Source organism: Musa acuminata, chromosome BXJ1-2 (genome assembly GCF_036884655.1).
Source record: "Musa acuminata AAA Group cultivar baxijiao chromosome BXJ1-2, Cavendish_Baxijiao_AAA, whole genome shotgun sequence".
Classification (NCBI taxonomy): Eukaryota; Viridiplantae; Streptophyta; class Magnoliopsida; order Zingiberales; family Musaceae; genus Musa; species Musa acuminata.
The window spans coordinates 18,180,398-18,191,891 of NC_088328.1; the positions used below are offsets into that span (position 1 = coordinate 18,180,398).

Sequence of the window (11,494 nt, forward strand, 5' to 3'; positions counted from 1 at the left end):
TCTCGAGGATGCGCCCTTAGCGGGGAATGGGATAACGAGCTCGCTTCGGTATCTCTCTGAAAGGCGTTGGTTTGGGGATTGGTAGCGCTTCCCTTCCGGATTTAGATCTCTCTTTTCTTATCGCTTTTGTCTCTTTTCGTGAAAGGACGCTGGTCGAGAGTCAAAAAGCCTATTTTTCGACTATTTCCTGGTTTTTTTCGCTTGTAATTTGGTAAAGTAACGAAAAGCTGCAATTTGATGTCAGTTTGCTGGATTTTCTGTGTGGTAACGCACTAAATTTTCCTATTTGGGAGCATTTATGGAGGTAGAGATAGGGGATTCGGTTCATGGTGCTTGGTTGAGAGATTCTCTTCCCGTTTGATTGGTTTGGGTTGAGGAATCGAGTTGGTAGGAGGCCTCCACGTCTCGTTAAAAGCCGCCGGTTGTGTTTCATCGGTCTGCGTGAGAGTTTTTGGAGTTCGATTTGAAGGAAATGGTGCTTTGGTTGTGAAAGTTAGGGTTTTGTTTCGTCTTTCCACTTAAGGTTTGCATTCCCGCATCATCATCATCATCATCATCATGTCTTCTACCTTGTTGGCGGCTCCAACTGGCGCTCGTAGCATGATGGAGGAGATGCTGATTGCGATCAGATTGAGGGATGAGAAGCCAAAGGACGCCTTACCAGCATTGCCCGTCCGGCCCACATTGAGACGACGCCCGCCGTCATCGAGGAACTCGCTGCCCATGGCATTCAAGGGTGGGAGCACGGCAGAATGCTCATCGAGTGGTCCTGATCCGGCAAAAGATAAGGCATGGCCAGAACGGAGGGAATTCAGTAATGGCAGCTCTGTAAAAGATAGATCAGAAAAGGTGAATCATCTTGAGGCCGAAGAGTTTGTGAACTATGAAGAAGTGCCTGAAAAGTCCATTGTTTCGCAGTCCTCCATGGCAGGTCCGGTGGATGAGAAGCTTGGATACGACACTCACAATGGTTTTGTTGAAGTGGAGGTAATGCAATTCTGATATTGAGTCAACTTCTTTTTTGAAAATCAACAAAAGAAGATGATTATTCTTTTCCAAAATTTAATATTTTTTATAATTTGCTTATCCCGGTAATATGTGCATAAACTTCCCCATGATCAGTAAAGTTCGTTGAATACTGTGGCTTTGCACCAAAATATGTTTAATTTTCTTCTTAATGATAAAGAAAGATGTATATGCTTTCATGTTATTGTTTGTTGGTTATTGGTACTAATTGCATATTATTTTAACAAAAACATCTGCACGTTGTTTCTTGCTTTTTCATTGTAGGTTTTTTGAAAAATAGTTGAGTTTAAGAAATAATTAGAGTTAGAAGTTTTATGTTCAAAGACTGTTTAGATATGGGACAAAGTGCTGATCAAGTAAACTTCCTCAATTAATAAGAGAACTTAGCATACACATGGTTTTATTAGTTTAAAGTGATCATAATGAGGATATTGGTGTGAAGTTCGGAAATTAGCATCAAGAACTGGCACGACATGATGACCGTGCACCAATATGGCACATTACAAAAGGTAGCTAATACATGCAATGTGGACATGGCTACAATGCATTTAACAGATGGTATATAGCAAAACATGACATGTCAAGTTTAGTTATTCAAGAAAATAATAACTTTTACAACATGACGATCCAAAACGTACAAAAGGAACAAAAATACTAACAGATGTTCAATTTTTCTTACATCTATTTTGAGCATGTTTAAATGGTAGCCAAGCGCATGAGACTCCTGACAACCTGGTAGGGAAGGTCAATGTACATTGCAAAGGTGCAATCTTACTATGGCATGAAGCCTTGGCCTCATTTTAAGCATGGGTCCATTCAACTTAGTTCTTGTTTAGCTAGCATGTTGATCTAGATATTTCATTTTCATCAAAATTTCTTGTGCCATTTTTGCCTACAAACAATAACACCATGGGAGCTCTGAAAAATTTTTGTGAACATGTATGGCAGGCTTCAAAAGAAGATGGCCAGAAGGTGCACCCTTCGAGGGTGGATGACCTTGAGAATCTGGTTTTAAAGACAAAGGCAGAACTGCGACAAAAAGAGGAGGAAAATGTTGCATTATTGAAGCAAGTTCAACAGTGTGAGAAAAAGTGGTCACTGTTTGAGGTAAAACTGAAGTCCATGGAGGAGATGTATCAGACACAAATAGACACTCTGAAGGTGAGTATACTTAGTTACTTATAAAGGAAATAGCTTTTAATATAGTGATGTCCTCGAAGATTCTAAATTTTTATGTTGTTAAGTGATGAGTGAATGAGTATTACTCACAGCAGTACAATGAGTGCTTGTCTTTTCATTGTAGTTTGTCAGACAGCTAAAATGTGATGCTTAGTGTTATGCATTATACAACCGTCAAATTAGATCAACATGTTATCAGACACTAGATCATCATCTAGGTTAAAATCACTATGTCATTGTATTGTGATTTTCAGTTAGAATGTCAAGGAACTGTTGTTATTGTTGAGGGTGTACTATTTTCCTTCTGAATTGGTAAATTAGACACGTGTGTTTTCTGATAATATACTCTTGATTCTGTACCTTTTGAATGAAAGGGACTGATAGTAGGGATTTTTTTTTTGGAAAACAAATTGAACTTGAGGTATTACTACCCTGTTGGAACTTATCCATCCACCGAATGCACATTATGGAATTTATATAATTTGTAGCATACTGCTGCAATTCAAATACAATCTTCTTCTTTCTAATCGGTTGCACATGCAGGTGAATCTAGCTGCGGCACAGAACAGCATTGCTGCTGGTGACACAGTTAAGCAACCTCTAAAATTTGAGGGTGCTATGTCTGCTGAAGCGCAAACGCCTGAAGAAACACCAATTAAACATCATGTTGCTGAGTCAACAGTCGCAGATGGCAGAAATAATGTTGTTCATCACTTAACAAAGGAGTTTGAGCAGCAGAAACAGGTGTTCGAGGATGAAGCGTGTGTCCTTAGTGAGGTGAACTCTGGGCAGTCGGGATCCGTTGCAAAATCTATCGAAGAGCTTCGGAACTTGACGATCCGCTATGAAGCTTGGAAGAAGGAATACAAGGTCCGTCTGCGTGATGCAAAGGCATCACTTCTGAAGCTTGGGAAACCAGAAGGCGAGAAATCGCGGAGAAGATGGTGGTACAAGAAAAAAAAGAGAAATTGAACTTTGATATGATGTTAGTGGTGCGCTAGAGCTAGTCGATACGCTGCCAGTGCCTGAAAGCTAACTCAAGACATCTACCATGTCATAAACACTGATGCTCTATGTAATTCAAGTTAACAAGGCTCTTTGTATTTCTTGTTTCCTGCTTTGCAGTGCACAAGAGCATTGTATAGAACAACAATTTCATAGCATGTTGTACTCACTACAGACAGTTGTGAACATAAGAATAATAAATGTAAGCAAATGGTTCATGTGTTGGAAAAAATGAGATGTATGTAATGCTATTTCACTCTTCCCACGATTTCATATTCAGTATAAAGAAGCATGTTACTCTTTTACCTGTGCAGAAATCTTCTTCGTTATACTAAGTGAATATTATAATTTTGTCCCTAAGGAGGTATCATAATGATTAGGAAGTTGTCTATTATATAATTTGAGTGGAAGAAACAAAGGTTTTTTTGGGCTCACCATAGCAATGTTTAGAATATTAAAGTATATCTCTATTTTATGAAGAAAATAGAGTTACTAATTGGCTCACTAATTACACGAGATCGAATCATGGTGATGATATTTGTCTCACTAGCTTTTGTCAGGGGTTCTATGGATCATAAAACTTATTTGTAGATTCTAAAATCTCTTATTTTTACGAAGAAAAATAGAGTTACTAATTGGATTCTACTTGATCGCACTGATGGAATGTATAACGTGGAGATCTAATATTATGTCTGTGAGAAGTCCATGTCATCCGTAAAGTTCCAGCGGTGAGTCAGTCAATCTGACTCGGCCACCGGCTCCCGCGCCATTTCCTCCCGGTGGCGCGGCTTCTGGCGCCACCGCTGGCCCCACCCTGCCGCCCTCGACTTCTCCCCGCTCATCACCGAGTTCAGCGACGAGGCCGAGGCCGCTTCTACGACACCGACATCAAGCGCTGGCTCGGGTATGCCGCCTCCTGCGGCGTCGAGGAGCTCGGTCCCTCGTGGCCACCTTCGTTAGCCGCGGCCGGCGCCTCCGGAGTTACATTGGCGCCGCCAACTCCTCCGTTCTATTCCATTCCATCTACGAGTGTTCCAATCTGACCCGGCTCACCCTCTCGAGCCCCAGCGTGAACATCAAGCCGCTCTCCTCCCTTGTGGTCCTCATCCTGCATTCGCCGCACGCTTGATCTCCGGCACTGCCGTATGCACGTCACTGTTTTGCTTGAATTATAAGTTGATGTCTATGCCAGAGATAAATGAATGACATACGTGGAGACGAAGATGGCTCCCGACATGCACAACCGACACATTTATCATCACATGGATAGTGCTCCTTTTAAAGCTTTGTGGATTACTGTTGCATTCCATCAATTTAAATTGTCAGAATATATTTACATATATATATAATAATTATTTACCATATAATACGTAACAGTAGTAGCCACGTGTTTTATTTCGCAAATAAGAAGGGAGATTGACGAGCTAAAACCTGCGCTCTTCGACGGGGAGCACTTCGCACTCTCCACATCTCTCGGATCTTCCTCTCGGTCTCTCTCGATCGATCGATTGATCCAGCGCTGGAGGATGCGCTCCGCCACCTTCTTCCTCGACGGCGCCTTCCGCCGCAGCCCCGCCTTCTCCAAGCTCGTCCTCATCTTCGCCGCCAGGTCCCTTCCTTTCCCCAGTCCGTTTTAAGCTCTCCTACTGTTTCTTGATCCAACTCGGCCAATCTCTTCCGAAAAGCCAGGATCTTTCTGGTCTTGGATTTCGATTTGCTTCTTTCTTGATCCGTAGGACCAAGAAAGATGGCATCTTGTTCGTGTCTAATGCGAAAATAATCGTGTAATCTGCTTAAAGAAATGCTAGTGTTTTGGGGGAAAGACGAGGTGGTTCTAGTCTCGATTGCGTCTTCAATCCCTAAATTGTACGATTAGAAAGCCAAGGATTCGGTTTGAGTCACTATTCTATCCGCTTGATGAACTCGAAAATGGAGCTACTGCAGCTTATCTTATGCGTTCTCGTACGAACTGAGATGTGCTTGGAAGTTTTAGTTGTTAGACCATCTCTTTGTACTCTAAAACTCTGTAAATTGCAGCGGTGGAGGTCTTGTGGCATATGCTGATGCAAGAACAGATCCTGCTGCAGAACCATCTCAAACAGCTCCCAAGAAGAAGATGGTTGTGCTTGGTACTGGTTGGGCTGGCACAACCTTCGTGAGGAATGTCGATAGCTCCTTGTATGATGTGCAAGTGATATCACCTCGGAACTATTTTGCATTCACCCCTTTGCTGCCGAGCGTCACATGTGGGACGGTCGAACCACGCAGCATTGTTGAACCAATACGCAAGATCATAAGAAAGGTATGCACAAGATGTGTTGGGATGAATTCTTTGTCTTCTTTATTTTTATGCTGGAGTGACCCTGCTATTCTGGATGGTTCTGATAGCCTTTATGTCAAAAATTTACTTCTTTTATTAGGTACCAAATGGTGTATTTGTGGCACTAATTATTTGAATCTAGGATTTAAATACCAATTGGACCGACATGTATTGACTGATATGGTTCGACCAAGTACTGTTGTCGAAGCATATAGCTTGATGTTATCACTTTCTTCGATGATATTGAGTAGTTCTAATCATTATATCGCCCAATATACCTGTACCAAAATTGACGATAACTATAATCCTTGATTTGAAGAACCCTCTATTTGGAGGGGAGTATCATCCATATAGAAACCTCACATACCATCAAAAACCATGGCAGATTTTATAGGACTATATTTATGTACAATATAAGCCCTGTCATCATAATATTCTGGAAACTGATGACGTGAATGGATTATGATAGGAAAAAAACAATGTTTTTAACACATAGGAGGATTGATAAAAAATAATATGAAATCTTTTGTAAAACTTAGAAGGCACTAAGATGGACTTTGATAATGTCATTTCTATTTTAGACATTTTTTGATTTTTTTTCTGAATTATTCAACATCAAAATAATGTGTCATTTCCTAATTTTCTATTTTTTATTTTTGCTGTAATGTTTTTTAATATTTGAGCTTCTAAATATGTCCATACACAGAGGTAAAAATTTATGAAAAAAATATTTTCCAATACATGGTACACTATTTTTGGGGTTAAAATAAAAATAATGTATTGCATATAAGGACTAGTTTAAATCATTTAAACTTTTCATGAAAGGTTTGGATTTGTCCCAGATGGGTATATGTCACTGTTTTTCTAATTTAGAGAATTATTTTGATATATTTTAAATTTTCAGCATCTCATATGTGATATATTGTTTTTTAGGTTAATGATTTCCCTTTGTTTTGTTCCAAAGTTATCTTCATTGTTGTCACCAGCATATTGAATACCAGCCTCTTGTTGATGATTGATTTTTCAGAAAGGTGGAGAAATCAAGTTCTGGGAAGCTGAGTGCTTCAAGATCGATCCAGACAACAAAAAGGTCCACTGCCGGACTAATATAGGAACAAATTTGGAGGGGAACGGCGAATTCCTTGTTGATTATGACTACTTAGTGATAGCAGTTGGAGCAAGGGTAAATACCTTCAACACCTCTGGTGTGGTTCAGCATTGTCATTTCTTGAAGGTAATTTCCATAATCAATTGATTTCTATGTGCAATGATGTTGGGTATGCTAGTTTGTTAGAACACAAGATTAGAGCTCTTGCATGGCAAAAATAGTCTGGCTTCCGTTTGATGAATGTCCGGTACAGACTACAGATTGTTAGATGATTGTGCATTCAATAGTTAAATTGTTCATTGTTTCTGATTTACTTTTAGGAGCACTACCTTTTTGCAGGAAGTAGAGGATGCTCAGAAGATACGCAAAAGTGTCATAGACAGTTTTGAAAGAGCCATTCTTCCAGATCTTGATGAAGAAGAGAGGAAGAGAACTCTCCATTTTGTTATTGTTGGTGGTGGTCCAACTGGTGTTGAATTCGCAGCAGAGCTGCATGACTTCATCTCTGAAGATTTGGCTAAGTTGTACCCAACTGTTTGCAACCTAGTGAAGATATCAGTTATTGAACATGGAGGGCACATCTTGACCATGTAACACAGAACTTAGTGTGAATTATCTCTAATCATATAGTTACTTTTTAAGTTTACAAGCACTGAGTAGTCTGCACAATTGTAGAACCTTCAGCTCACATCTGTTTGCTAAATGAAACTTCGTTGCCGCTGTCAAATTTTAGCAACTAGGCACATCTGATGTAGAACATCTCACAGGTCTTTTAACAAGTGTAGCTCTAATTGTGCTAAGTTGATCCAACTTCACAAATCACTTTTTTTGCATTTTATACTTGTCTGCTACTGTGACATGAGTTGCATTGTGACATCATCCACAGGTTTGATAAAAGGATCGGCAAATTTGCAGAAGAGAAGTTTCGAAGGGATGGTATTGAACTGAGAACGGGATATAGGGTTGTGAAGGTATCTGATAATATAATAACTATGGAGGACAAATTGCATGTTGAGACTTCTGTATCATACGGAATGGCTGTTTGGTCAGCTGGTGTTGGAGCCCGTCCCATCATATTGGATTTCATGAAACAAATTGGTCAGGTTAATTTCTTCTATCTTGAGATCATAACTGTCTTGTAAATTTTTGTTTGGATGTACTAATTCATGCTGTCTTGAAAAATCTTTTCCTTCTATCCGCAGGGTAATAGGCGTGCATTAGCTACGGATGAATGGCTGAGAGTCCGTGAATGTGATGGTGTATATGCTATCGGTGACTGTGCCACAATGAGTCAAAGAAAAGTCATGGTACATGCTCTTTTTCTATCGATCTCATGACTTGTTTACCTTGTGAGAAGCATCATTTTGGGTAACACATGAACTCTCTCTCTCTCCGGTTGCAGCTTTTGTTTCCCTTATCTTTACCTTTATTACTCTTCATTTTAGAATGCATAATATCATACGTATTGCAAGCAATATATGTATGTATGACATCCTCTTTTTTTCCTTTTTCATTAAATCCTCTTATTGCAAGTCATCTATGTACTTCATGTTAACATCTTCCAGGAAGATATCTTGGAAATCTTCAAATTTGCAGACAAAGACAACTCAGGAACTTTAACTGTGAAAGAAATCAATGATGCTTTGGAAGATATCTGCATACGGTATCCTCAAGTTGAACTCTATCTAAAGAGCAACCAAATGAGCAACATTGTTGATCTGATAAAAGCTTCAAAAGGTGATGTTGGGAAGGAATCTGTAGAACTCGACATAGAAGAGTTCAAAAATGCTCTTGCTGATGTCGATTCCGAGGTCAAAAATCTTCCTGCAACAGCTCAGGTAGTCCTTTCTTTTGAAAGATTGGTCACCTGGTTTAGATAATGTAATAATCACATTTAATTATCAAATCAGGTTGCTGCACAACAAGGAAACTATCTTGCCAGTTGTTTCAATAGAATGAAACGTTGCGAAAAGAAACCTGAAGGTCCACTACGGATAAGAGAACTAGGTCGGCATCGCTTTCGTCCCTTTAGGTACCACCTTTTCCATTTTCTCCATCTGTCTTTGTCTTGCCAGCATTTCTTAGCTGCTTTAAACAATTTTGGCTAGAATTTTATTCATTAAAATATGTGTTTACAAATAAAAGATGTCTCGGAGCACGAGACTCTTGCCAACATGGAGTTCCAAATTCTTGACAGGAATTTGAAACTTCTGAATAAACAGGGAAAATATTTTATCTCCACATCTAACCATAAATTACCCCTGAAAGAGAATGTAAGTAATAGACTAGGCAAGCTTGAGTTCTGAAATTTTGGTGGTCTTCAATAAGAAGCTTCTTCATCTGTTTTGCGAGAACCTTTTGACTAAAAACCATTACTCATGAATTACATGTGGAACTTCATCAACCCCATGCATCTTCTCTATCTATTTCAAAGCTTTTCTGATCTAGTTTGTCCTTCTTTTAAAGGTATAAGCATCTCGGTCAATTTGCCCCCTTGGGTGGAGAGCAAACAGCTGCACAACTCCCAGGAGATTGGATCTCTATAGGACATAGCAGCCAATGGCTTTGGTACTCGGTATATGCGAGGTATATATGCCTTGTATTTCTTCCTTTTCGGAACTTATTTTGTGTAGGCAGTGGCTTTCATTTATGTTATGAAGTATTTGTTTGTTCTTCTTTCAATGCAATGAGTGCAGTGCAGTCTGCCTCTTTCTTGCATGCATTGGCACATCATAAATTACAACATAATCCTTGATTAGGATCTTGTTCACTTCTTGTTAAATCCATGTCCAGCAAGCAAGTCAGTTGGCGCACGAGGGCATTGGTGATATCGGACTGGACAAGGCGATTCATACATGGGAGGGACTCAAGCTGCATATAATTCATCTACAAAAATGCAAATTTTGCTGGAGTTTCAGTAACTGAAGCTGCATCGTACCGTGATCTATCTTATCTTTGCATCGATCTCAGCCTTTTTGTTAGTTAGTAATAAGATAAAACTCTTTTTGCATCGATTCCATTAATGTTGTGTTCTGGAGAGATGCTGAGTATGGTGAAGTTTGTCCATCTCCTCTCCCGTGCATCATTTTCGGATTTTAGTGAGAATTGCTGCCAAAATGTGTCATCAATTCCTCATTCCAGTAGTTCTTCTGAATGAAATATGAATACTTGGAATTCTTTTGATATTGACTGTATACATTAATTGATGCATACATTCTTACAGTATGACGTAATCGGCTTCTAAATCAGATGACATATCTCATTTGTGCTTGTATTGCACATCATCCACCTTTCGACTCCCCCTTCTTCAACCATGTTCACCTCTTCATTCTCTTCTCTGCTGCCTAGTTTGTCTTCTCCTCCATATGTTTCCAACTGTGAGAGCTATCAGTTCTACCTCCATGACTGCTGCTGTGTTATGATCTGTGATCTGATCTACTTCAGAAAGAAGAGCTCATCACAAACACTTGGCAAGCACCTCTCTGAGAGCAGAGTGATACCAACCATCGAGCTGTATCTTCACAGATGAAGAAGCATCCCAAATAATTCTAGGAACCATAATTATTAGAAATAGAGGAAACATTAATCAAGAATGAGCTTGATGTAGTCTTAGATATCAACAATCTTTTTATCATGTGCATCACTGCAGGGTGGACTCTTTGTTCATATTCCCAATTGATGTCTCCTCAGCAAGTCACCTTCCTGATCTGATATATCTCATCATTTTCTTTTTCTGAGATAAAACTCTCAAGAAATTATGATGATAATGAAACTAGCAAGATTCACAACTCTGTCATTGCAACAAAGATAATCTGATAGGATTTTGACTATTTATATGGTCGATCCCATGTTAAAGTTGATCCGATCAAACTCAGTTTTTTCTTCGAATTTAGTCATCCTCAAAATCGAAACTCATTAAGTGTTATCTCGATACTAAATTCTCAAAATCATAACCTCTTGAAATGGCTAAGTTGGTAACGTTTTTTCGAATTTAATAATCCTTCAAATCTAAACTCATTAAGTAAATGTGTGATTTTAATTAACGATTATATTTAGAATAAATCTAAACCTTAAAAATAAAATTGATCATGTAAATATCCTCTCTTCAATTTATTCAACTACCTGCATTTCACATCTATTGCTTTAAGATTGTCGAAAATGAATCATTCATTTCGATGGTGATAGATAGCACAGGAATAAAAAGTCAAAAGACTCCCCAACATATTTTATGGTCGGCCACCAGCGAAAGCTCTTCGGAGTCCCATCTCTCCAACACATGGTTGGCCATCAGCGAGCAACCATGACAGCCTCTTGCTTCAGGGAAGCTTCTCTCTCCTCAGGGCCTTATATAACTCCACCCTCTCTTGCCTCCCATCGAACATCGCAGGATCCTTACAAGCCTTCTTCCATTACCATCATCTTGGATTGGACTCGCATCAGCCAAGAGGAGAGGGAGAGGGAGAAGGAGAGTGAGAGGATGGGTTCCAGGAGCAAGGCCTCGTTGGTGGTGGCAGCGAGCTTGGCCGCGGTGGAGGCCCTGAAGGACCAGGCGGGGCTCTGTCGATGGAACTACATGCTGAGGTCCCTCCACCAGCGGGCGAAAAACAGCAGTGGCGGCACCGGCCAGTTCCCGCAGGCCAAGCTGACCATTCCCTCGGTCGAGCCGTGGCGAAGGGGCGGCGTGGGCGCCGTCGAGAGGGCCAAGCGGACCGAGCAGTCCATGGGCAAAGTCATGTATTTGGAATGCTGGGGTCCCAAGTAGGCAGAGAGAGAGAGAGAGAGAGAGAGAGAGAGAGAGAGAGAGAGAGAGAGAGACGAAGAAGACGACTTCCACGACTCTTTCATGCGTTTTGGCC

The 11,494-nt window shown here is 40.1% G+C and overlaps 2 protein-coding genes across 3 annotated transcripts; both read left to right on the plus strand.

The window, feature by feature from the left end:
• LOC104000254 (myosin-2) lies at nucleotides 1-3,455 on the plus strand. Of its 2 annotated transcripts, XM_018819279.2 has the most exons (4): nucleotides 2-849; nucleotides 919-987; nucleotides 1,975-2,187; nucleotides 2,749-3,455. In XM_018819279.2, exons 1-4 carry the CDS (start codon nucleotides 559-561, stop codon nucleotides 3,175-3,177), a joined length of 1,002 nt encoding a protein of 333 aa, XP_018674824.2. In that variant the 5' UTR covers nucleotides 2-558; the 3' UTR covers nucleotides 3,178-3,455. The 2 variants fall into 2 exon arrangements, with proteins under 2 accessions (XP_009420533.2, XP_018674824.2); XM_009422258.3 differs by having other exon boundaries at nucleotides 1-987.
• Nucleotides 3,456-4,646: 1,191 nt separating this feature from the next.
• LOC135612345 (external alternative NAD(P)H-ubiquinone oxidoreductase B3, mitochondrial-like) lies at nucleotides 4,647-9,648 on the plus strand. The gene is made up of 10 exons (XM_065108517.1): nucleotides 4,647-4,819; nucleotides 5,248-5,512; nucleotides 6,558-6,764; nucleotides 6,978-7,228; nucleotides 7,525-7,741; nucleotides 7,841-7,945; nucleotides 8,204-8,476; nucleotides 8,549-8,670; nucleotides 9,105-9,224; nucleotides 9,432-9,648. Exons 1-10 carry the CDS (start codon nucleotides 4,737-4,739, stop codon nucleotides 9,517-9,519), a joined length of 1,731 nt encoding a protein of 576 aa, XP_064964589.1. The 5' UTR covers nucleotides 4,647-4,736; the 3' UTR covers nucleotides 9,520-9,648.
• Nucleotides 9,649-11,494: the final 1,846 nt, after the last annotated feature.